General features: G+C 37.0%; 2 protein-coding genes across 2 annotated transcripts; both read left to right on the top strand.

Moving 5' to 3' along the window:
- The first annotated feature begins 8,972 nt into the window (after positions 1-8,972).
- Positions 8,973-9,431, top strand: LOC131687235 (uncharacterized). Its single transcript, XM_058971309.1, has one exon. It carries the CDS (start codon positions 9,262-9,264, stop codon positions 9,427-9,429), a length of 168 nt encoding a protein of 55 aa, XP_058827292.1. The 5' UTR covers positions 8,973-9,261; the 3' UTR covers positions 9,430-9,431.
- A 410-nt stretch (positions 9,432-9,841) lies between these two features.
- Positions 9,842-26,787, top strand: LOC131687229 (lipoyltransferase 1, mitochondrial). Its single transcript, XM_058971302.1, has 5 exons — positions 9,842-10,432; positions 16,531-16,638; positions 24,940-25,043; positions 25,112-25,367; positions 25,426-26,787. Exons 1-5 carry the CDS (start codon positions 9,842-9,844, stop codon positions 25,585-25,587), a joined length of 1,221 nt encoding a protein of 406 aa, XP_058827285.1. The 3' UTR covers positions 25,588-26,787.
- Positions 26,788-27,920: the final 1,133 nt, after the last annotated feature.

Here is a 27,920-nt window from a genome sequence, read left to right as displayed (position 1 = left end):
CGTGGTATTGATGACGTAAATGCTACCATTCGCTGTAGAAACTGCCACTCATACGAGCACAGAAATAGTTTTTGTTTTGACGCAAACTAGGACCTTGCTGTATAAGTACTTTAAGTAAAAACTATTTTTTCTCCACTTAAGAGAAAATTGTTTAAGCGTTGTTTAAAATGAATGACACAAGGCCATATAACCCCAACTTCTCGTATTCGGACAAAGGTCACAAATGTTCGGTTCGATTTCTGAGATTTTTTCACTGTAGAAAAAGTACAAAATATGTATGATTTGCATCACGGAGCAATGAAATTTTTAAAAAAGGGGTTTTAGGGACAAAATGACTCAGTAACCCACTTTTCCGTATTTTTCGAGAAATGGATATATCTCCATTCAAATACTACTCCTTCAAAAAGAAATATGAATTGTAATTATCTTATAGCATTTAATATATTTTTAATATATATTCAACATAAAATATAAACAAAAGTGTATTGATCGCAAATCCAAATAGAAAATATTCAAAATTTCGATTAAATTAAGCAGGTGGCCTGATATTATATCAATGTTTTTATAGCATATGCACTAACAAACATGGAGATCATTGAAATCGGTGCACACACAATACCAATTTCCAATAATTAAAAATGAGACGGTTACATGTAGAGTATTGCTTCATTGGTTTTTTTTATTTCAATTATAGAGGTTTTAACCTTAAGGTCATTCGCCTCTTCGGGTTAGAAAAATCTCTTTGGAAAAATTTCTAACCCTATGTGCGGGGTCGGGACTCGAACCCAGGTGCGCTGCGTACAAGGCAATCGATTTACCAATACGGTACGCCCACTCCCCCTGCTTCATTGGTGTTTTAGGGGCAAAACTAAACCAGTTTTGAATATCCGGGTATGAAAACACATCTACGTGATTCAAGGAATTCGATTCCGTACACATTTTGTGAGGTTACTCAATAATGAATGAACGGTTTCTCAATAGTTATTATAAAAGTTCACTTCAAACACAAAATAATGTGCAAGTTTATTTGAAATTGAATTTTTTACAGGGTTGATGTACCACTTGGATTAAGCGTTGCTCTCAGCCATGAGGTAGATGTTGAATGGTATATGGATCACCAAATAATCCACCTAGTAGTGAGATAGTAGATTTCTCATATAATTTGAATTCATATTATACTCGTGACATCACCGAGAGCTGCTATATTTTGGAAACTTAAAATTCTAGTGAAAATTTAACCTTTATGCAAGATTTAAATTATACTGGTCATGGCGCAAATTTTAGTGTAGAGCAGAACTTTTCACGGGATTAAATTATTTATTTATTCGGCTTAACTGGGTGATATGGATGCTTGAAGATTTTTTTTGAAAGGATACATTCCGTAAGCGTTTTTTAAACCCTTCGCCTCTCTATTGAATTTTGAATGAAACATATCTTTCAATATGTCATTTAAAACTAAAAATACCGGCTTTGTGAGGATATTATTGAAAATGAATTTTCATTGTATTGGTAAACATTAATTTTAAGAGCTGAATTTGATTCTTTGTTCTTTGTAGAAGGGAGATACAACGTGTTTCGTTTTTTTGCCGTTCTCCAAACAAACATCATTATCATGGAAAACCCATGATTAAAGCAACAAATAAAAGTAAAAAAAAACTAAGATGTAAGTGTTTTGGAAAGCTTGAGGCTCCTTTTTTATGGAATAATTTTTGTTTGGGGGAAAACACTGATTTTTTTTTGAGATGCTCGCCACTTTTGTGCGAAATGAGCGTACGGGGCTATTCGGACCCCTATTCCGTCAACCCCCGCTCAGCGGCTTGCGACATGACACAAATACTACATCACAAGCTGGTGGAAAATAATAAACAAAGACGGCAAAAGCAAGTGTGATTGTTTTCAACCAGGAAACTTCATTAGTGTTCGTGAGACCGGTCGCAAAGAACTCAATTGCAACCGCAACAGCAAAGAAAATACATGGGCCGCCAATCGACAGCTCGTCGCTGTTGTGCTATCTTATGACAAACGCCATTTTGGGGTAAACTGAGTTAGATATGCCACATTACTAAACTAAAAAATCTCTACAAAATGGCGTTTTCAGAATTTTGACAATCTGCTTGGTTATTGAAATATAGCGAGAAACATGCTGAGAATTTTTTACTATTTTGCTTCAAATGACTGTGTCTGGGAATTGGCTCAAGTTATCTTGATGTATAACATGTTTTTATGTGTAAAACTATCTGGGAAACACAATGGCATAATCTTTTTCAAAACAAAAATTCACGAATTGTGAGAAAAATGCAGTTTAAGTTTTAAACTGGAAATATAGTATATTTGGCAGCACTGTAACCAAATATAACTATTTTTTCTAGATTCCCTGACTCATTTCCTTCAAAATGCATCTCACAGATTGTTTCTAGACCAAATGAAGCCAAAATTAATAAAAATTAATGATTGATGTTTTTTTCTATGGAAAATTTTCCATGCACGATTATGACACGCCATACAAATTTTGTCATCAATACACGTGTGAGTGCGACTTTTGTTTACATTTATAGTAAAAACTCGCAACATAGTCAACCGATCTTCCCAATATTTGAGATATTCATACAGCATAGATAGAAGCATCAATTGTTTTCTTTGAATTGCTTATAACATTTATAATATTTAAGATATTCAATCTCAAACTTTAAAAATCGTTTTTCTCGAAATGTGCTAAATGACGCTTGTCATAAGATAGCACAACAGCGACGAGCTGTGACTTATCAGATTAAGTTTTTGTAAAGCAATTTGTTTTTTTGCTTCTTAAGGAGTGTTTCTTATAAATATTTCAGAGGAAAACATAATTTCATTGTAAAAAAATTAAAGAAAAGTGACGGTCTGAATTGCCCCGTAGGGAGGTCCGAATTACATTGTAAAAGGATGGAAAAACGTAGAGGTTTGCAAATCGTCGCCTAGCGCTGCCATTGAGTGGTGCAAATCTCGACAAACATGTGATTACGGCCTAAAAGCCAGCTGTCAAAATCCACTTCGAATGGAAGTTCCAGACAAACCGTTACTAGTCGAACACAGTTCACAACAGTTTATGAAAGAGAAAACTTTTCTCTTTCGTTTACTACCAACATCTGTGATTGGCGTGTAACGGTTTGTCCGAAATTTCCATTCAAAGTGGATTTTGACAGTTGGCTTTTAGGCCGTAATCACATGTTTGTCGAGATTTGCACTACTCAATGGCAGCGCTGTCGAGAAATGAACCTTTCATGGTACTAAAATGTAGCTGAGGTTTCAAACTAACAATAAGGACCTTTGACCGGTAACTTTTTTCACATCTATCTACCTAAAAGGGCGATTTGCTTAAGTAGGTGCGAATAGCCCCGGGTTGCCCTATGAATTTTTATGCAATAACGGATGAACGTCCAAAATTCTCCACAAATTAGATCCGGGAAAAAGTCCGTCGAAGGATCGCTGAACTCTGGATGGGGGATGCAAGTGGAACTCATAGCAAAGTTTCAATTTGCACATTTTTGGCCTACCCTGAGAATGCTTCAATTAAAGTTTCAATGGCAGTTATCATTAATGGTAAGGCGCTGGATAATTCAGTGCACTATCGTTTGAAAGCTCCGTATTCTACAAGTAAACGAGCGAGGATTACTATCAGAGTTTATGCATTGGACAGGCAGTTGATCTGACTACATTTTTGTCATACACAGCAACAAATGACACCGTGCTGTACTGAAAACCCTAAGGTACTATTTTCATGGTCAATTCGACTAAAATAATAAAACATAAGGCTTGAAAGTTCAAGAATGTTCATATGTCAAAAGCAGTTTATATGTCCAGGGACACTTTCAATGGCCACTTGCTTTTCCAATTTCTTTTCGATTATAGAGGTTTTAACCTTAAGGTCATTCGCCTCTTCGGGTTAGAAAAATCTCTTATGAAAAATTTCTAACCCCATGTGCGGGGTCGGGAATCGAACCCAGGTGCGCGGCGTACAAGGCAATCGATTTACCAACTACGCTACGCCCGCTCCCTCCAAAAATTTAAATACCTATTCTGATATTCTGGACCATTTCTTTTTCGTGGTGGTGGCTTGTATAGAACTCATTAATTCATATCTCCGCAACGAGAATTCCGAACTAAACAATTTTATACGTTTTAAGAATGACTGGAAAGAGACCGCATTGTAATCGACTGAATGCACGGTTTTTGTGCTATTGTCAATAAAATAATCAACAACATAGCCGAGACACTTCACACTTCCTCCAATGCAAATGAGTTCTTTGAAATAACTATTGTGCTTTTCACCGAAGATTAGCATGTGACGGAAGTTATTCAAAACAGCGAAAGAATTGAAAATGCTCCCTGTTAGCTCAAACCGCAAAGTTTAGAACAAACATTATGCAAAATGGAGACTATGTTGGTCAGGAATCAGACGGTCATGAATTGACAGTTCATGGATTTATTCACACCTTCACTACCTGCTGAGCGAAAATCGGAAAGTATTTGTTACTGTTTTTTGGTACCCATTTAATTTATTGATATCCCATTGGTGAGCTTTTTTTATTCCTCACTTGATTCCTTTCCATCCTCCTAAGTTTTTTTGCTTTTTTTCAAGACCAATAGTCGTTCGAAAACTGTTCATATAACGATCAATTCAAATTATATTGTTGTAACATTGCGGAATTGAAAAGGTTAAATCTTAAAGATTTGCGGGCGGCTTAAAGATTTTCGCAATCTTGTCGCGATTTTATCGCTATCTTGTTTTTTCGCAATTTATGCTAATTTCCAGTGATAACCACAATACACTGTGCACTGTTTTCATTTTATTATTTTTTACCAGTTCATACATTTTATTCAGAATTTTCACTTCAATAATCTGACTAATTTTTTCAATCATTCCATTTATTCATTTCTTCCAAAAAATTAATCTGAGGCATTTTTTTCTATACATTTTTTATAACTTTTTAATATCGTAAATTTTCCATTTTAATCTTTTAATTTTGCTAATTTGTTTCATTCTTTTTATTTACCACCAAATGCATCAGTCACAATACCAGTATACTCTCTACTGCTATCCAAGCCAGCGCAAACAGTTGCTTTTTTCTTGTGTGCATTGTCTGAAGAACAAATGGAACCGTTACTATTATTTTTGTGATACATTGGCCCTCAAACGTGAAACTTATCCGCTCGACGCGCCAACTAGGTTTCATTATTGGTATCAGTCAAATGATGACGGAAGTATTTTCTTGCATTGATGATATAGGATGGTTGTTCGATTTTAATTGTTTTAAGATCAACATTGCTTAGTTTCACTAAAAGTTTAATTACAGGTGACAAGAAAAGACTCATTCTTTCGTTTGACGCCAAAACATTCAGTCAAATTTGATATTTTATTGCGAATTATTGAGATCCGGAATTATTTTTGTATTGTTGAGGTTAGGTTGATTGTTTTAAATGCGGAAAATGTTTACCTAGAAATTGAATTTATCAGTGGATAACCTCGACTGTCAATATTTGCACTCTTTAATACAGTGATTTTCGCCCACTATCGTGTTTTTATCGATATTCCAATCTCTGAAATTCAGTTTAGTGTAAACTGAAACCGGAAGAACGAATTCTTAGTGATGTAACAAGAAATTTATCATCTAGATATTTTTTAGAGATAGGATACATATTTTCTTCATCAATATTACTTTTTATTAGATGAAATAACGTTTTGATTGATTGAGTTTATAAAATTCAAAATTTACTTTTCGATGCGTTTTGACAGATGGTAATAAAAACATCATCACTGCACTTTCGTGCCATCTTGCGGTCTACATCCAGCTTTAGATCGCGAATCAAGATGACTGAGTCTCATCAACAAAATGTGATTCTTCGGCCTAACACGGTGGCCATTGACTTCCGGTCTTTCCGCATAAGACCGAGTATTGGTGATGTGGAACATTTGCTGAAAGTGAAAATGCAACTTATGTTTTCGGAAGCCAGCTTCATCCAGCTGGAGCACGCCAGACACGCGGTGCTGGTAACCTTCAACAAATTCGTTAAGGCGAAAAAATTCATGTTGCAAAACAACTTGAAACACGTGCTTGATTGTGACACCGCCAAAATCAAGACCCAATATATATGGATAACGGAAACGTGGAAGTCAAATTACATGATTTGGCACCAGATACTTGTAAATTGGCTATTAAAAGATTCATGTCGTATTTCGGAGAAGTAGAACTACTTTCCAAGTATTTCAACCTTACCCTGCAGTATAAAACAGAAGGGGTGCAGCGATCTCTTTGTACATATCAAGGACAAACTAACACGTGCCAGTTCTGTAAACAAACGGCACATTACGGACAACCCTGCCCAGAAACCACTGGAGAAAGCTCACCCACAGAAGGGGGTGTTGGCATTTCCTCCAATATCTATTCCTGAACCACAAACGGTTGCCAAATTTGTGGCTGCTGTTCAGGCAATAATGACAACTGCAAAAGCTGCGTCAAGCACTTCAAATTCAACAACCAATGAAGAAGCTACCTCCAAAGATACAGAGTTCACACTCGTAACCCGCAAGGGCTAGAAGCCAGGAAGAACATCTGATCACAAGTATCAAGGTAGCAATCAGGATGATGATACGGTCGACAACGAGAGAAATATGGATGACCCCGAAGATGCAGTTAGAGAGAAAACTAACATTTTCCCGACTCGAAACTGGTAAGTCGCGCGCACGGGATATTACAGGCTCTAGATAAATGAAAGTGTATTTTTTATTTATTACATCTTGTAAATATATAAAAGACCCACGGCTCCTGAGTTAACGCATTGAGCCATGTCAAATAAACGAATAGTAAAAAATATTGATTTTGTAAAGTTCATTCATTTCTTTTTATTTATTTTGTTTCATTTATTTTATTTGTTTTGTTTATTTTATTCATTGTATACAATTCTTTCATTTCATTTAGTTTGTTCATTTTATGGATTTTATGATTTTTTCCCAGTTCATGCATTTCATTCAGTTTCTTCATTCTATAATTCTGTTTAGTCATTTCTTTTATTTATTCAAACACATTTGTTAGATTGATACAAATTTTATTCTATTATTTTATAACTTTTTTAGTTATCGACAAATTGTATTTAGTGAGCTGAACTAAATAGATTTTTTAATTCAATTTATATTAATCATTCTACTAATTTTATGAATTTTATGAAATCAATTTTTTAATTTAATTTGTTCAGTTTCCGATTTTATTGATGCAAGACTCGAAACTGTGTTCATACCACCTGTAGTTGGGTACCTACTTCGCATGAGGTCTGCAAACTAATGAATGATCCAACAGTGATATGCGTAAGAAATGTCGCATCTCACTGCTAGGTGGATTAAATCGGTTTTATTTTATGAATTTCGAGACGCATTATCAACGCGTTGGTAAGAGGCATCTTCGGAGGATTTTATGTTGAAGAAAATAATCCAAAATAACAGGGCCCCGATTGAAATGATTTGGACACGAAGAGTGGAAATACCAACTTGCTGTTGCATCTATTTAGAAGAATCTACATGACAAAAACTTTTTTTGCGATTGACTCATGAAATGACTAAACAAGTTCTAATATAAGTGCAAGCCAGTGCATTAAAACTGTAGTTTTGCTACAATCGGTGGTAGTGCCACATAATACATCATACAATTGAAATTTTAGCAAATATTCATGATGTCACCTAATTCCAGTACGATTCAAAATCATGCCATATTACCATTTCTATGAAAATAAAAATAATGTCAAATTTCAAAAGACCTTTGCGAAATGGCCTGCTCCCCCAAACCGAAATATGCTAGAATCGAAATTATGGATCATCTTTATCAGTATCTTGCTGTATAAATGTAGATAACCCATTCAGGTCAAGCCTTTGTAGGAATATTTTTATCATTACCACGCTTTGCCCTCAAATAACCCGAAGATTCGTAATCTCCGTATTAACCGCGTTTTTTGTATTTCAGAACCGACAACCGATCACTTTCAAGCTTATCGTGTCTACCAGTACTATGTCGACTTAGAAGTGCATCAAGATATTGTTAATTCATTTTAATATTCCTATAAAAAATCGTTCTGTTATGTTACTATGTTTCAATTGCTGCAAGGTTCTACTGTATCGATTTTGTTGGCTATTCTCGGCAAATTTAAGGCTAAGAGAAACGAAAGCATTGAAATTGAAAGACGGATAAGTATTCTAGAGCGAATCAGTTATAAACTCAGAACGGAAAACTAGGACTAGGCAGACTCATATGGACATGATTGAAAGGAAATGTGAAGTCCTTTGCCTTCAGCTAAGTGGGAGTTGGGCCTAGTTTTCCGTTCTAAGTTTATAATTGATTCGCTTTAGAATACCTATCCGTCTTTCAATTTCATTACTTACGTTTCTGTTAGTCTTTTCGGTAAAATAGCCAACAAAATCGATACAGTAAAAAATCGTTCTACAAAAACATCTTCATTAATCATCAATTTCTCTTTAATTTTAGTTTTTATACAGCCACATTCGACTAGCCTGATGAACCATTGAAAGGTGACAATGTCGAACGGAGCGCGCAAATGCGACTATGTTGCTACGTTCGTTCAGCCCTCATCCCGGCCGGGCAACATGCAAGCAAGCAAGCCATGCCTTGGAAACGTGCCATCAGCTGATATCGTAAGATTCGGACAATGAATGAACATGTATTCGTTTTGTACGAGCTGTCAGTACTCTACTACACCGAGATATCCTTCTATCACTATCAAACGGTCCTGTTCTATTTTGATAAGCTGCTACTACACTTGCTCAACATTAGTGAGGAAATGCGTCCCATGGGCTCAGTGTATTACTCGATTGCTAGTCACATTTCTACTTGCATTGGTTGGCCTGTTCGCGTGCTGGTGTCTGCCATCTTCGGTGTGTTCATTTATGTGAGCGCCGCAGACGGCGCGAGAGAAATAAATATATAAATGAACGAGCCGAACGAGTTTCGGAATCAGTTGCATTTAGAACGCCTTTCGAAGTGGATTTATTGTGCTCAGTTTTACAATTTATTGGATTGTGCGACCTCGAACCATTAATCAGAAATTTGCTCCAGTTCAATGAAGGTTCAAAAGTGGTGACATCAACGCAAACGTGCTTCAACAGAACATTTGGATATCGTATAGCTCGGAAGTATCTACAGCCGTGTGTTTTTAAAACAGATCAGTGCTTTTCGTTAGGAAGGGTGGACTTACAATTGTTCTTTCGTTCAGTAATTGAAAGGAATGCCCTTTAACTGTAGTCGCGACTGTGTTGGTATTAGATACCGCATCAACTCCCTGCACCAGACCTGGAAGTGGCTGCATCAGACCATTGCCCTGCATGAATATCTCATCTCTATGAGCGCTTCGGACACGGACCTCGCCACTGTCTCACTAAACCGGAAGCATTAGCCAACTCAATAAAGATCTAAGCCACCTACTACTACCGTTACTACTAACCATATTAGCTCAACTGGGAATCTAAGCAGAGGTTTTGAAGATTACCAACTTTTTTGTGTGTGTGAAAAACTATTATGTCGTGCCTCATTTGAACTAGTCAATGTGAAAAGTGCTATCTATCCCTCTCGACTAAGCTATCAAAGAACATTGCCAATTTGTAACAAAAAAAATCATTAGTGAAATAATTTTTACATCTATAATAGTTTGTACAAAAAAAAAACAGTTCCACTGGAGGACACCACCGGGAAATATTACGCAACGTGAGGACTGGCAAGAAACTATCCACCCGAATACGAAAGATCAGCGAAAAAGTGAAATTATATTTAGGACAAAGAGATCAAAATAAAAAAGGAAGATTTGCAAGATGGCCGCTCTCTTTCTACAGCGCTGCAACACAGTCGCGCACTCGCTCTGCAAGCTGTATGTGGCAACGGGGACTAACACAACACTGCTGGCGCGTAGCATTACCACCACCAGCCCGGTGCGAAATCAAAACAACAACAGCAGCGGCAAGGGCAAACAGCTGTCGACGGCGGACGTGAAGAAGATCCCAGACAGCGACGTGAGGAAATCCGTTTTCATCTCGCAGTCCAATGACATCTTCACCAATCTCGCCCTTGAGGATTGGATCTATCGAAACTTTGACTTTGCCCATCACCACATCCTGATGCTGTGGGTAAACAAGCCGGCCGTGGTCATTGGTCGCCACCAGAACCCGTTTGCCGAAACGAACGTCTCGGCGCTGATGCAGAACGGTATTGAGTTGGCTCGCCGAAACAGTGGCGGAGGTGCTGTGTTCCATGATTTGGGCAATTTGAATTGTACCTTTTTTACGCCACGTGCTCGCTACGATCGGAAGTACAACCTGAACCTAATTACTCGCGCACTATACCGCGAGTTTGGCATTAGCGCCGAGATCTCCGACCGGGACGATATTACGTTGCTGGGCAAGAAGGTAAGAATAGAGCGATTTGATTAAAGGTTGTTTAACTTTGTCGAGCCAAACTGGTTTTTGTTTGTATGCGAAATGCAACAGCTCGGTGCTAGGCTAGCTGCTATGTATGTGGTGCGTACTGTGAACCTGGCAACATAAACGACAGAAGTCTGACCTAGCAACAAAAAGTTGGTGCGAGAATGGAAATTTCCACTCAGCCACTAGTGCAGCGGAATTATGTTACATGCTTGTAAAGGGATGGTGAGAGGGCTTGTTTTTTGTGTCTTTGCGTTGTCATTCTTCGATCGTTCAATACATGGTATTTTCCATTCATGTTGAGCTAGTTGCCAGTACTTTGTTCAAGATAAGCTGAAAAACTTACTCGCAAAAAAAACTTGGAAGAACCAACACGATCAGCAAAAATGAAATTATTTTCTGTTATTTAAATGTTGTAGCATCTTAAGACAAATGCCACCAAATTTTTTAAGTAATGTAAACTAATATTTATTTTTCCAAAATTTATACATAGTTGCACCACAAATCGTAAAAAAGGCAGCAAACAACACTGTCACACATTTTGGCAACACTTTGCTATCAATTTAGTTTCACCAGTCATCAATATAATCGCGAATCTGCACAATATAGTGCGGACTCCGCAGCAGAAATGTATGAAAACATTCCGCAACCGGTTTACGGTGTCACGCTTCCAGCACGTGATTGCATACCGGCCCGGCAAAACTGCTAGATGGTATCGAACCTCCTGTGCGATTCATAGAGAATGGCGAAGCCACGCGCACATGTATATTTTCATATACCTTCATAGAAGATTAAGCCATAATTTTGAAACAAAACCTAAACCGTTTGCTATTCAATATTAAGCACAAATTGAAATAAAAAAATAAATTCTTGAGATTCAAATTTAATGAAGCTTCGCTCTTATTTTTTGGTTTCCTTGAAATGCACTGAAATTTATAATCGCTCAAGCTGATTGGATTGACTGTATTGCAAACAACTATTAACAATTACTCCTAGTTTTGTGTAGAATTATAAACTCCCAAATTGGCACAAGTCGTCTAGCTTGGCTCCAAGTTGGTGTTAGTTACTGACGAGATGAATTCGAAACACAAATCAAACTTTAGGTTAGGTTAGGTCTTGCGCCCTTCATGCTCAAATTGGGTCATTAAATGAAGGATAAAATTCCCCTTTTATTTCATAAACCGATAGAGCTTATCTTTCTAAATATAACAGTATATTTGTTCAACCTTTAAAACTTCAGAATGATTTTTAATTGATTTTCTAAAAAAATGTAAACACATCCTCGTTTGACACTTTCTTTCTTGACAGTGAATTAAGCCACATGGGTTAGCATTTTTTACATTTATCCCAGCAAAAGCATCCTTATCCAATCAATTCAATGGAAGGTGTGGTCGTGATAAAACTATTTTATAAAATAATTTGTATTTGTTATTTTGCATACAAAAAAGTGAAAGAAAAGTTCTATTACGTATCTTTAACGTCAGCTGCTTCGGAAAAAAATCAAAAACAACATATGGTTTAATGACCCAATTGGTTTAATCCACTTTTTCTCTTTTCGGAAAAAAATATTGCATAGTACTATAAGATGTTGTTCGTAATACGCCTCTATAGTGGTGCATCAAGCAGACCGGGAGAATTTATAGGACCTTTATCATGTTACACTATGAAAGTAGATTCTGTTAGACTACTAACGGTAGTCCGTATTGTGTTCGAAGTACCAATATATGTTTGTCAGGCACTGTATCTTGCCTTTCCCTCCTTTTATTTCTACTGTCTTATTGTCGTTCTACGCATGATTGTCGAAGTATCTAATATTTTTCGCTGATATACCGTCGTTTACCGATTCTTTACTACTTACTTTACCTCTACTAAATTCTAAATAATGTTCTTTTTATTTGTTTGCTTTATGTCTTTCTCGTCGCAAATATTGATTTGGCTGTTATGATATTCCACCCATATACATACATGCTTTCTCATATACAAACTTTTTCTCATTACACATATAAACGCTCACGCGAACACACAAACCCTCATGGAAACATGCAAACGACCACACGGTTAAAAAAAAAAAAAACAATAGTACACGCGAAATTACAAACACACTCGCAAAATTCAAACGTTCTCGCTATAAAAAGAACCCGCTCGATAAGGTCTAAACACTCGAACCTTTCGCGATAATATAGACGCGGTCGCAAGCGAGATCATTCACGCACATCGATCCTAAAAACGCCCCGTGGATTAAGTCAACGTGATATAGCCGCTACGAATTTATAAACTCACTCTACAGCACGATATACAAACACCCGTTCTCTCGCGATCATAAATCGTTTCCCACCGGGTGTCCTCACTCTCACAATAAGAATCTTATACAGTGAAACCTCCACTAACGAAATATTTTTTTGGGTAATATTCGACTTGCGTAATTTTGTTGTGATCTAAATTCGAAATAACGAAATCTTTTTTATGAATCGAGTTCGTAAAAAAAGTTAGCGTACGTACATTACAGTATGAAGTTGTATACAATTTAATATATTCTTAGCTAACTGTTACTAATAAAAGTTGGATATTTTTGGAATGGGTTTTACGAGTGCATGACGGAAATCGATGTCTGAAGCTATCTTGAAATCCAAGATGACCGCTTCCGGTTTAGATAAATACTCTATAACCTTTGTTGAGGTTTATGGGCATTTTCGGAATGGGATTGATATATAGTAGATATAGATATAGTGATTAGTGATGATGTGGTCATAGAAAATGTTGCTATCTTGGCCTTCAAAATAACGGTACTCATCGATTTTTGTCATCCACTTTTCAAGCCCATTTTAAAAATACGGGTAAGGTTTTAAAAATTTCAATCAATTGGACGTCGCCATCTTGAATTCGAAAAAGACACCAAACTACCATTTTCATCATCTACTCCTCAATCCCGTTCCAAAAACCCATATTTTTGGGGTTATCTAGAATATTGCCGGAAGTCGCCATCTTGGATTTCAAAACTGGTGCCAAGCATTCATTTCTATCGTGTAGAGTGAAGGCCCGATTTTATCAGCCCCCGATTTTATCAACCTCATAATGAAATGTGTTCGAGGGGCTCTAATGAACCAACCACGCCGAATTCGACAAATACCGCTCTTGAGCATATTTTTCTTGTCTTGCCTTCCAAACTTTTTTTTAATTTTTACGCTGAAACACCTGAAATTTAAACTACAAAATAAAGGGTTATGAGAATATGTCTAGGAACTAAAGAAAAATAATTTAAAGAGTTTGTTTAGTAAAAAGAAAGAAAAAATGTATCCCGCTATTGTCAATGTTTCCATTTTGTCACCCTAAAATACACCGAGATGGACTTTACTGTACTCGTCAACGCAATCTTGAACTTCGAAAAGGTCGAAAACTGTCCATTTTCATCATCCCCTTGGCGACCCCGTTCCAAAAATGTGCATCCCCTTCGTGGACAAGCGTGGGCAATTTCTGCACCCCTACCCCCTCTCTGCGATGTCCATGTAGACTTTCCAAAAAAAATTCTGGTAATATCAATAAAATGGGTTTTCACCAAATTTCCCAATGTGTCAGACTACTATGATGTAGAAGGACTTAATGAAAATCGTTCAAACTTCATCCACAGAATGTCATAAGTCTGTAATCTTTTGTGAGAGTTCCATGGAAATATCTCATTTCTGAACGACTTATGCTCTTTTATAGTTACGTTTTAAAGATTCATCATAATTACACAAAACAAGCTTTGAAATTAACCCTTTCATGCCCAACTTTTTTCTCGTGAATGTAGGGTTTCAAAACTATTTTTCTTTGAAAACGGTGGAGCCACGAAACACGAAAAGCCTTTTTTCATAAAGATAGGTGCTTCCCTCGCAGTGCTAGAAGCTGCTCAATTTTTTTCTTCTAATGCTCAATGCTCCTAGAATATTTACAATAGTCCAATTGCTTGGAAAATGTAGCCAAAGATAGTCTAAATTGATAAGTTTTATCAATTTTCAATAATATTGCAACATAACGATGATATATTCATCATTTCATTTCATTCATTTTCCGTCGTCAACGAAACTGTCCCTGGCAGCACTGCTCCATCGGAATCCAGTCAGACTAATTGCAATAACTTCAGTTCTAGAGCTGGTCCTGGAAACTATTAATACTCAAATGAAACGCAATAGTCACATTTATTAGCCTTACTTGTTTGCAAATTTTGCCTTAACCAAAAGTTATAGCTGTTTAAAAACGTTGTTGTCCTCAAACAACATGGGCATGAATGGGTTAAAAATTAGTAGGATATGACCAAATTATAGAAGAATGCATAAATTTTTTCTTGAATTTGTTTTCGTGCGACTTCCTATGATTTTTTTACGATAGTTACCATCTGTTTTAAATTTTAACCCATACTATGCTAACATAACATACACTTTGAGTGTTTCAAAATCAAATTGAAGATAAGCGTTCATATCAACGACGATACAAATTTGTTTCATTTTCTTATAAAAGACAGTAATATAATGAAAAGTCTTCGTGGATATTACCCTTACAACGCCCCCCCCCCATTGGACTAGCATGGACTTTCTCGTGACCCCTACCCTCCCCTAAATGGTCTTCGTGGTATATGGATGGCCGCATATCATTAGAATTTTCGGAAATATTGCTCAACCAGAAGTCGCCATCTTGGATTTAAGAATGGCGACAAACATCCATTTTCATCATCTACTCGTCACGTTTGTTCCAAAAATACCAATATGTTTGGGGTTATGCGAATATGAAAACGCATACGCGATTTTACAAACGAATTCATACAAGCGAAGTAACATACCCGCTAGCATATGCGACATACGAAAGTGCACGCAACTCTTCAACAGAGTCAAACATAATCGAAGCTCTTTTTTGACGGCTGAACATGAATCTGATGCGACTCTTAATGAATAGAAAAAATAGTCATTCAAAAATCCATGTTAGTCATTCAATTGAATATCGTACAATAATATTCATTTAACTAATTATCTAGGTAAATGTTTGCAAATGTTGGAAAATCATATATCATAATACTTTGAGACGTTTAATTCGTTGCTGCACGCTCGCTTCGTGCAATACTCGGAGATGAATAAAAATCCGCATTGAATGAATGGGTAGTTTGTTTGTTTGACGTTTTCAATTGCATCACTGAATATTGAAAATGAATACGGCTGAATATGATCAATTTTCATTTAATGAATATTTGAATATTTGAAGCTGTGTTCTTCAACATGCAGACGCTCGAATCGTTCGCGATAATTCAACCCTGGCCGATTGATTTTGGGCACAGCTAACACCAACATTAATTTTTCATTTGGGTGCTCTGTGAATGGTCCAATAAGTAACACATCTTTTCTCAATTTCTTCAAAGGATTATTTGTCATTTCCGTGTTTGAGTATTTTACAACTTTAACAACTTTATGTCAACACTACATTTTTGCGACAATAATACGGCCTACCGACAAACTACCGAGTCTGCCGATATTATAAAAAAAATCCATTTGGCCACCCTGCCTGTGAGACCTTGGGCCACTTTATCTTGTCAACATACACCCCGTGAGACATTTATAGATAAAGTGACACAATGTCACACAATCATTCTGACTTTGGAGACCTTTATGTTCCACTGGAAAATCTACTAGTAAAGCACGTTAGTAGGCATTCAAGATTCAAGATAAAGTCCGATGCTTGACTACAAAGCAAATGTCTGAATGTAAGATAAGCAATTGGCCATTGTGGAATTGTACAGTGCATTGAACCTTGATTGGCGAACGTGACCACATGCAGGTTCTGTTGCGTCTGTTGGTTTTTTTTCGCCTAAACGGCAGCAATCGAGCAGCATTTTATTTAATTTTGTTTTCAGTAATCATCCTCTTGGTCGATGCGTTAAAATGATGACGTATCATTGTTTGGGTCAGATAGGAATGATATGAAAGCTTTAAATATATTATTTATGTTTATGCTAAGGATATCAAGGTTACTACCATTTCATTACAAACCAAATAAGCAATTTTCACCAATAGAACTACGATCCGTCAATAAACAACTATTTCTTTCGCTCTATCTTCCAGGTTTCCGGAACAGCTGCCAAACTGGGCCATCCGAACGCTTATCACCACTGCACACTGCTCGTCAACTCCAACAAGCTTCATCTGGGCGAATCCCTTGTCAAAGATAACGTAAGTGCGCTCAATACACTCAATACTGTGTAAATAAGTACCTGCGTAAACAACATTTTCATAAATGCAATGTTAATGATTGCTTTGACTGTTAATTGCCCAAACAAATTGCATTTGTACGTGGTGCGACTGTACAACAAGTGACTTGTTTTTCTAAAAATTGTTTTATGGATCTGTTTTCTAGTGATAGCGTGTGTTAACCTGGTGCGCGCGAAAATAGGTCAAATATTGTTTTGGACATTTTAGTAAAATGTCAAAATCTGATGAGATATTCTTCGTTGTACGCAGTGATATTGATGTACAATTCGCGATATTTGTGCTATCACATTCAATCTGACTGTTGATTACATAGACATGAAATATAAAGGGTGTTTTTTAATCATTTTTGTCAATTACGCTATTTTTTACGCTTGAACAAGGACTCAAGTTTTGCAATTCTCATTCAAAAATGACCGTTTGGTCGAGCAAACCTTTTGCAAGTAGCCACCAAAAAATCATCGTTGCAGGTGAAGCTCATGTTTGGCGTATGGAATAATAACTCTCTGTTGTCCAACCCCGCCTTTTGGCGGGTTTCGGGAAAGTCGCTATTGAGATATCTGACGTTTAAAATACGCACACTGAGATCCCGCATTATTATACTACCGCCCTCCCCTTAAGCCCACAAACGGTTTGTTTTCCTCCCAATTCGCAGTGCAAATGATTTGTTTTCCTCCCAATTTTAACGTCAAAACGGCACAATACCAACGCAGCTGGATAAGTCTATAGAATATTCAAAACACGATTGCATGTTGTGACCACTATGAAGACCTGTTAACAACATTCCTATTGATCATACAAATACATTTTCTACTGTATCGATTTTGTTGGGTATTTTCGGCAAATTTGAGACTAAGAGAAACGAAAGCAATGGAATTGAAAGACGGATAGGTATTCTAGAGCGATTCAGTTATAAACTTAGAACGGAAAACTAGGACTAGGCAGGCTCATATGAATATGTTCGAAAGGAAATGTGAAGAATTCTTTGCCTTCTGCTAAGTAGGAGTTGGGCATTGCACCCAAGTCTACCGCATGGTCTATGGTAGAACATCATGTTGTTTTATCGCCGACGCCAATAACTAAATTAAATAAAAAATTTGGGCAACAGCAGGTTAAATAAACAAAACTACCCATTCAATGTGATGAGCAGCCAAAGAAGATTTAGAATCTTTAGACCTTATTCAAATCCAAGAAAGGGACTGCATGGTGCGGCTTGTACACGAATTGTATCATGAACCCACGTGTCCCGTCCGCCCATTCATTTCCTGTAATACCGGAATGACCGGGTACCCATAGAAAGTAGATAGCATTTGAAACGCTAAGTTGGACCCCCACATATTTTGGACCCTGTTAATGTATTTGCCTCCTACACTGCCAAGTTTCTCTGCATTTGTTTGTTTTAACGATAGCCAAGAGGAACCGGTGGAAATGATACATTTTCAAATTGGATTTAAGTGTACAATTATAATATTTTTTTATCGATTTAATTAGTTTGTCTGATTTGATATTATGCATGTTACGTGTTTGAAAAGGTTTCTTCGTAATGGTTTATCTAAAAAATCTTAAATAAATTGTGTCCACAATATGCCTTAAAAAATTGATATCAACTTATTTTGTACACCCCAGTAGGTCGCCTGCTCGTTTTGGTCAAATTATTTAAAAATGTTCAAACCAATGGATGTCGAAAATCAAACGATTGAGGAATTGAAGACCATAATATGACCAAAGAGGAGACTTCTGAAATCCATGTTGAAGAACATTTGTAGGTCAAATTTGTTGAATTCGACGAGCTATATGTTGACAAATCTAAGAGACATATCACAGCTACATACTGATAATAAGACTGTGCTTGCTGAATTCCTAGAATCGTCTGAAACACTCACACGAACAGGAACATCACGATTCAAGTGACGTAGTCCTGCTGTTTTTACATTGCGCCGAACACTTGAATACCACAAGGCGAAAACTGAAGAAAAAAGGAAAGTAAAGGAAGGGAAACAAAGAAAAACTGAGCTTAGAAAGAATAACAAGAAACCACTTCGTAAACAAAAAATCAAAAATTAATATTTAGTACAAGAAGATTCCTGACAAACTTTGAACCTTGATTTATCATCCACTTGGGAATGTTACTCCATAATACTGCTACAGATGAATTGTTACACGAAATATATTATTGTTAACTCTATTGCATAACATTTAATGCTGCTTTGTTACGTCTGCAGTAACCTAATTGTACCGAAAAATTTTCTATTTCTCAAAATGATGGAACTAAAAAATACTTCATGCAGTCAGCCTTCCATATAAAGATTAATGTACCGTAAACCGGGGTGACTTTGATCATCGGGGTGACTTTGATCACTCGAAACTTTTTTCGTAGATCTCTTATTAAACCAGAATAGTCTACCGAATCATTTTAATTTAAAATAATTTTTATTCTAAACTTATTAAATACTGATTTGTTATACTTTTTGAGCATATTGTTCGGTTTTTGGGCACAAAAACTACAAAAAATCGAAATTTGACTTTACCTTATTTTTACGAAGCTTCGTAAAGTGTCTATTTTTTATAAAACAAATAAATCTCAGATTTGTGCAAGGGTAATAAATTACAAGCGATTTTTTACTCTCCTTTAGAGTAGGATGTGCCAAATTTACTTTTCAGAGTTTGTTTATTTTAAATACAATTTTTGTGAAACTAGTTGGCAATTATTTCAAATCATTTTAAGCTAAAATTCGCAACATTTTTTTATTGTTCAATATTCCAACGTGTTAAAATGGATGAAACTTTTTGTATATTGATAAAGCACTGAAATAAATAATTTTAGTGGTTTTAAAGGTTTTCAGAATCTTTTATTCTAGTTGGACACTAATTATATGAATTTTGGTTACTCGAATTTTACAGTACATTGAAATACTTTGTATAATACCAATTAACATCTATTTAACAATGAGTACCTTTCCAGAATTAGTTTAAACAAACATTTGAATGAAAAACATTGACATCAATAACTTAATGTGGGTGAACATGCAGGTTATCAAAGTCACCCCGGAATACGAAAACGGACTTCAACTTGAAATCATTTTTGGAAAAAATAGGTGTAAGCGGACAATTTTAGGTAAAATCATCCAATCCTGATTTAAAAATACTAAACTGATTTAAAAATACTAAACTTTAAAAAAATGTGTTGCGTCTAAAATTATGTAATCATTACTTCGAAAAGTGATCAATGTCACCCCGGTTTACGGTACCATTTTTGATTGGCAGTCACTGATTTGATTATGTTCTTCTTTCATGCATTAAATATACTGCAAAGAGAACGAGTCAGTATAGTAGAAAAAACTTTCCAAAATATTTTCGGTCACATTCAGTGTGTCCAAAATATGCTTGGAACACTGTCCAAATTAGTGTGGAAGGTTCCGAAATCTGAAAAATTCATGCTGTGAAGAAATGTCATTTTTCAGTTTATGTCAATGTATAAAACATCTATTGACAGTTTTCTTTCAAGAACAGTAATTTTGGAGCAGACTCGTGCATGTATTGCATTAAAAAACATAGGCAAGCAAATATTTTTTGACGTTCACGTAATTTCACTTCCTCTAGGGGTCCAAAATTGGTTAGTAACCCTACTAATTTCGATCTCGAATCTGCCAAACTACCTAGTTAAGTTCAGCCGGAAAATGAGGCAGAAAGCTGGTTGGTTCTAGTTTGTATTGCGGCTCCAGTGACATAACCGATTCTAGTTAGAATCGGTGGTGTCACTGGGGCCGGAATACTAACTGGAACCAGCCAGAATTCCGGCTCCTTTATTGTTTTATTTGTATTAACTGATAGTCCAACAGTAAGGCATAGTTGCTGAACAACGAATTGAACAAAAAAGAATTTGTGCGGCAAGCGATCTGTAGATGTTTCAAAATAAGCCAGTTTTTTATTACATCTGGAACCGTCTACGGACATATCTACATTGATGAATACCTCCAAAAGTTACTTCTTGAGGTCTCATGATGGTCTGACGCTAGCTTTGTACTACTTTTGCTTTCCTAAACAGTGGTAAACTTTGCAACACTCCAGAGCTTCACTCTGTCATATAGGGCCATCGGAAGCAAAAACTTCGTAAAATCGCACTCCTGGCCCTTTCTTCAAAATCATCCAGTGCAGTACTCTGCGTCACTCTTTCGAGTTGGAACCGCTCATACGGTAGTCGGGCTTTGCCAGTATTCCTCTTCTTCCATCCATTCTTCTTCTGGGCCGCTGATGAATCTGGAGCCCTTGTCGTTGTGTTTATTAAATTTATTACGCATGATAATCTTCCGGAATCCTCAATGGTTCCCAAAGTGTTCACAAAAACTTTATTGTAAATTGGTGATCAGGACCAACAATTTCAAGCAATTTGAAACTCATTTCTATTAGTTTTGCCTCATTTAGATATAATGATAAAACCGTCTTATATTGGAATTTCGCATGTGACCACATACTTCAACCCGGAACACAGGAACCAGAAACCCGAATGGAATTTGGAATGCTGTAGCTTTCATTTGAGACTAAATTTGAGAAAATCGTGTTAGACATTTCTGAGTAGCAGATGTGAATGCAATTGAGGAACTTTGCCACGTTCCCGAAGCTTCCGGTTCCGCCGAATGTGTCCAAAGTGGTCAACGTGGGTTTGATTGGGCATCAGAGTGAGCTGAAACTATAAATCCAAACAATTTCGAACACATTTTATGAAGCTTTGCATCTTTTAGATAACATGCTCATTCCGATTTATTTAAGAATTTCGTGTGTGACCACACTCTTCAACCCGTAACTCCGGAACCGGAAGTCGGAATTAAATGAAATTCAATAGCAGCTTATGCGTACGTTGTACCTTTCTTTTTAGACTAAGTTTGATAAAATCGCTTCGGCCATCTCTGAGTGACCGATGTGCATTTGTTGGTCACATACATACGCACACACATACACACATATACGCACACACACAGACGTTTGCCGAACTCGATGAACTGAGTCGAATGGTATAAGAGACCTCGGTTTAAAAATTCGGGTTTCAGAGTGATTGCATAGCCTTTCTATAGGAGAAAGGCAAAAAGCTTAAAATGCAGGAATGGGAATAGGTTCGCCAAAGTTTGAAAGAAGTCGACAAAATAACCCCTTGAAAATTACCCAAAAATTGGTGTAGTTCGATGCAATTGAAAAAAATATCATCAAAAAATGGTATGTAGAGTGGGATCAAGTAGGTCAGTTTTTTTGGCTAGCTCCTGCGACGGTATTTTTACACTGGTTTTTATAAACAAGCACTAGTTGGGAAGGTTATACATCTGGCAACATTTAGGTAATAATGATTTTATGCGCGGCTAAATATTTTTCAAGCTAAACCCAATAAAGCGAAAGTAGTTTTTGCGACGTTTTTAAAACCTTGGGGTATGATAGGTCCCTATATTCGAGGTTAAATAAAACAATGTAATAAACACCTAGAAAATCAGCGGTACAGCTTTTATTTAAAGAGTATGAATATTGCAGATTATTTAAAAGTTAATAACACAAATAATAAATGCCATTGACGTCATATAGGTAAGAAAATGAAGATGTAGCAAATGATGTGAAAAATCATGAAATCGTGTGAGGAAATGTTGAAAAACATGTTTTTCAGAAGCTGTGTCTGGTTTTGTACTTGCAAATGACTTCTTCGGTGTCATCTTCGCCGCCAGAGTGTGGAATTGAAGTTGTGCATTCCGGCTAACGCTTAGCTGTGCGACGATCACGTTTGCGCTTCAAAACATTTATTTTTTTAATCCTTTTCCTTCTCGTTTTCGAGCAACACCTTGAATTATTGCGAACACGCGAAATATCTGACGCGCTTTCATTGATGATGAGCATTTTCCTTTCACGCGAGCACGCAATGCTTCGATCGGAGCCGTGAATTGTTTAGAGGCTGATCGAATATTGGCGCCAAATTGTACAGATGCGATTGCATTCTTTGGTGTTTTTCGCACAAAATTACTGTTTGCTGTCAAAATAATTCAAATTTACATTATAGCAATGAACTATAGTGCCCCCAAACGGCTGACCTATCGTTCCTCCAAGCATATGTTTCATGTCTGTATTTTTTCAAAAACAAATATATCGAAAAACCTACACAAAACTCGTGTTTGGCAATAATTTTTACGCAAGAAAAAACACACTAGACGTTGCTTTACATTGAATGTACAGTACTGCAGACGAAAGACAATACGTTTGCGCAGAACAACACACAAAAACATAAACAACTTCGTAACTAATGCAGCTGATCCACGGTAACAGCCGAATTGACAGTTGTCAACGATGTTCTCTACCGCATATCTAATTCACGCAACATGAGCGACCTTCGCAATAACATACCAAAGATAACGTCCTATACCTATTGTACCCCCATACCTATTTTACCCCATTCTACTCCATATGTACCGGTGGTGTCATTGAACGATTTATTAAAAACATGTTTTCTCTTTTTGGAAATGGAGATGATTTTTCCAAAAACTATTTTCACCTGAAAAAAATTGTTAACAAATTCATGACAATAATATGAAAATTTTGACGAAAAAATTGAATCGTTCAAAAACACCGCAGCTAAATTACCAAAAAGGTAAAAAAAGTTTTGAAATCGGTTGAAAACTTTTTCGGCAATCGTAGTCACCGCAAAGAGGTTTTCGGGAAAACATGATTTCGAGATAATCGCGTAATCGAGATAATTTCAAGTATAAACCGTAAAGGAGCAAGATGAAAAACGCCATAACTTTGCGGCTACTGCTACGATCTCTATAAAAATTTGACATAACATTCTTAGGAACCTGAACTTTACGATAGAAGAATAAAACAAATTTCGATTTTTTGGCCAACCTCAACATATGTAACCCCTTAATACAAATAGGTTGCGGAAATAGGTTGTTCAGACAGCTTGATTGCGCACTGATTAATAACAATAAAAATTAGCATGACGTGGTATTAATATATAGCAGGTTGAAAAGGGATTTTTTTGTAATAATAGCACAGAGAACAGACATCCGTGAACGAAAAAAAATATTTAAAAAAAAGTGTGTAAACATTTGAATAACGCCGCCACACAACCGATTCCGACTCTATCGGTTGATGCATTTGAGCTGGAATTCATGCCGGAAGTCCGAACCGGTTCCGGACTAGTTTGACTGGGTAGAGGAATAACCGCTGTCAATTCAGTCGAACTGAGCCACAAAAAAAACATGACGACAGTAGCGCACCTGGTTTGGATATCCCAACTATCTTGGAAACCGTTAGATTTTACACAAGTTGAATGCTGAAGATGGACGTCTGTTCTCTGTGATAATAGGTATTAAGACTTCGAAATGCCCATTTTTTATCGTGATTTGTCGGCCTTAAAGTTTGTTGACCACTCCCGAGCATACAGAGAAGACGATAATCGATATAAAAATGAAAACATTCCCTGCAGACTCCCTTCGCCCGCTACCCGCGGACAACGAGTTCTGCCTAAAAGCAGTTTGGACTTTGCACTCTCTCGAAACGTGCGCAAATAATGTTGTTTTGGGCGTTTTGGGGTCACCGCTACCGATGACCAACAAACCGGTTTTGTACCAAACAACGACTCGTTGTCTATTTCAAGTCCAGAGTCCTTTCAGTTATCTTCATGAAGCTTCAACTAATTGACATCCAAATGGATGAAATCACTCTCCCCGTGCAGAGACCAAACCTGTCATATCGCCCGGTGCGACAAGAATTAATTCTTATCTACGTCTCCAACTGGTGAGTGGAAAAGTTTACCGGCATCGTTTGTCCCATTTTTGCACTCGCCAAGCGCGTGTCTCGGTCTTTTTTATTTTGTTTGCTTGAATGTATTTTTAAACGAAACAACTAATATATATATATAGAAGTAGAATCCAATATGATGTATGGTGATGCATGTTGAACGCGGGGTTACTGTCTCTGCTCGACGGGTGATGATATCCCTATAGATTGGTGCGTAGTAGAGTCAAGCTCACTATACACAATTTACGTTAGCGCAAATGCAACACGTGAGAGCGGGTTGTTTTTATTTATTTGAATACAGCATACAAAAATATACCTACATAAACCATTGCGGTTGTTGTGATACGTTTGCAGTTTCTTTCCAAGCTAATTAAGCTATCTTTTTACAGTTCTTGTTCCATCAACACAATCCCAACAAAACAATCTCCTGTAAAACAGTACAGGCGTAAACCACCCGGCAAAAATCCTAATAAGTGCATTCTTTGTTATTTCCAGGCCGAAATCATCAGCAAGGCCACCGCCTCGGTACCATCGCCGATTAAAAATTTGGCCGACGTGAACCGCACCGTAAACATTCAACAGCTTTTATCAGCCATCGGGTAAGTACACCCGTAACTCTCCCCTATCAGGCACTATAATTTATAACCACGCTTCCAACAAAACACAGATACGAGTTTCTGCGTACCCCGGCTACTCAACTAACTGATGGAGGTCGGGACCTTTTGATGAAACAGCTTGGGTTCCAGTTGATCAACCCAACGGAGAAATGGTTTCCCGGTCTGAACGAGCTGCGGGAGAACTTTGTCTCCTGGGACTGGCGCTTCGGAAAGACACCCAAGTTTGCGGTTCAGAAAAGCGTACAGCTGAAATCGGAGGGAGATAGTCAGCCACATGAGATGAAGGTCAAGGTGGAAGTTGAGAAGGTACGTTTTAATACTTCACACATGTTTGTACAGTTACAACACGAGTTTTATATTACAGGGACTCATTCAGGAGATCAATCTTATCGTTGCGGGACAGGACCCTATACCGGTGGTTTCGAACTTGGTCGGTAAACCATACCTCGAGGACTGTTTCAACGGCATTCTGGAAGCATTGAAGGGTACTACCGCAGAGAATATGAAGCATGCTATGGGTTTATGAGATCCCGGTGATGATCGAATCGAATGAATGCCCAGAAAATACATCCACGCTATGAATCATCCAATTTCATATCACGTTACACTTCTAAAGCTCACACGACCTTCGGAGGCCAGGCAGTGTGGTTGTTCATCAAAAATTTAGATTAGAATGAAGCGTGAACGTCGGCGACGTCTCCTGCTTTGTAACCGCTTTCGTTTTATTCTTTATTGTTATATTTTGTTCGATTCGATTCCCTTTGTTTGAAACATCAACAAAGGTGTAGTAAACTGTCGAAACAAATCGAAGGCGAGGTAATATGCTAATTATCTGTACATACCTCCGCCTTCAGGGGGCAAGCAAATTATTTTTTACCTTTTCTTTTCAAATAAAAGACTGATAACCAAATTATGCAAATATTTTACAACCTGAGCGAAAGTTGACCGACAATTTTCAGTCTTATCGTAAAGATTAATTTCATCCATAATTATATTCGTACTACCTACCATTACAGAATTATTTTGATGTGATGATCTTATCGCTTAGTAATTGGCAATACTGTAACCAAAACCCTTTCGTTTGAACATATTACACAATGAGCAAAAAAGTTGGAAATCATCGCCTAATGGTTTGCGATATAGGTATATAGATTACTATTCATTAAGTTTATTATGGGATGTGTATTTCATTAATTTTGGTAGTTTAAATTGTTTATCTATCTTTATTAGCCTTGTCTAGCTTTTATCTATATCGAACTTTCGGAATACTTTTGTTTCTTCTAAACAAAGAAATAGATTAATCAAGAATACGAATCATATCATTTATGTTTAGGATGGGTTTATTCTATACACTAGTTTGCCGCTTACTGACTTTTCAGTTCGAGTTGAGTTTTAATACACTATCTTCTAACCCCAAATAAACTAGAACTGACATTAGATTGTAGACTATATTTACATGGCTATCAGATCTTGAGTTGCTTAATAATATTTAGCCTGTTTACTAATCGATAGTGATATATTAAGTAGCTGAATCTGAGTACTAAACACACACACACAGGGTGCATCCTTTGGATTTACGACTATGCGCAAAGATTATTTTTCTAATAGAATATACATTTTCCTGATCATATTGAGCTATTCAAAAACGTAAGCGCGTTAAAATTTTAAATAGTTTAGTGATACACGTATATTGTGACATTAATATAAAGAAGAAATTTCTACGAAATATGCCAAGTTTTTAATGGTCTTTTTTATATAGAGAAAGCAACTGAATATTCGAGCCTTATATGAAAACATATCGCACCGGATAACTTCTATCACGAACAATAATCTGGAGCGCGTTGGGAGAAAAGTTGTCTTGTCAATATTCAAAATTTTCTTATTACGTTCGTTTAATATGACTGTTGACTGTCGAACCTATTTTATAAAGAGTGTTTAGGCTCAGTCGTAGATTGTACAGCGAAAATAAGATTGGTTTTACTTTCAACATATCCACGGATTTATTCCCCCCTATCAAGGATTAAAAAAAAATCTATTTTGATTGAATTTAGTAAAAAAAGTCAGCGGCTCCAACATTTTGCCAGCATCATTTAACGGTGCTGTCATTCTCATAAATATGTGCACCCCACTGTTTCTAATTAAATTTTTCTGCATTTAGCCAATTCTCGTAAAAACTTGGGAAAGCGCTGCGATTTATCTGATAACTGTGCTGTTCAGCTTGTTTTCCGGATAAGCTAACACGATTAGTCAAAGCGACGATGGATCGGGTGATGTGCGTTGTTCGAGTATCAGGGACACTCGCGAGTCCCTTTGAATCTCGTAGAGGGTTACGGCAAGGTGATGGTCTATCGTGCCTGCTGTTCAACGTTGCGTTAGAAGGTGTAATAAGGAGAGCGGGGATAGGCACGAGTGGCACGATCTTCAGGAAATCCCACCAGCGTCTTGGCTTCGCCGACGACATTGTCATAATGGCACGGAACTTTGAGGGGATGTAGGAAACGTACGTCGGACTGAAGGCTTAAGGTGAAGATATGTGGAAGCCAGGAACGCACGCTTGTTGCTAGGCACCGACGCGCTTGTTTACATTGAGAAAAAATGGAATTCGAAGTGAAAACTCAAACGCACAAATGAGAGTTTTCGGACATTTTCCCACGGTCATCTGTACATTGGCAGAAAATTTGAAGTTTTGTTAATAAACGATTAAAGTTTCGCGAGTGTTTTTGCAGTGGTGTGTGATTAAAGTGCATTTGAAAAAGTGCACTGAAAATGAGAAGAAAAATAAGAGTGTTTCAAAAAGAAACCCCAAGTGAAGAGGGGTGATATTTGCGCACAAAATAAAGGCTACAAAAGAAAAGAATT

The sequence above is a fragment of the Topomyia yanbarensis genome, chromosome 3 (assembly GCF_030247195.1).
Source record: "Topomyia yanbarensis strain Yona2022 chromosome 3, ASM3024719v1, whole genome shotgun sequence".
Lineage (NCBI taxonomy): Eukaryota > Metazoa > Arthropoda > Insecta > Diptera > Culicidae > Topomyia > Topomyia yanbarensis.
The sequence above is the reverse complement of the archived record's forward strand: the minus strand, read 5'-3'. Positions and strand labels throughout refer to the sequence as shown.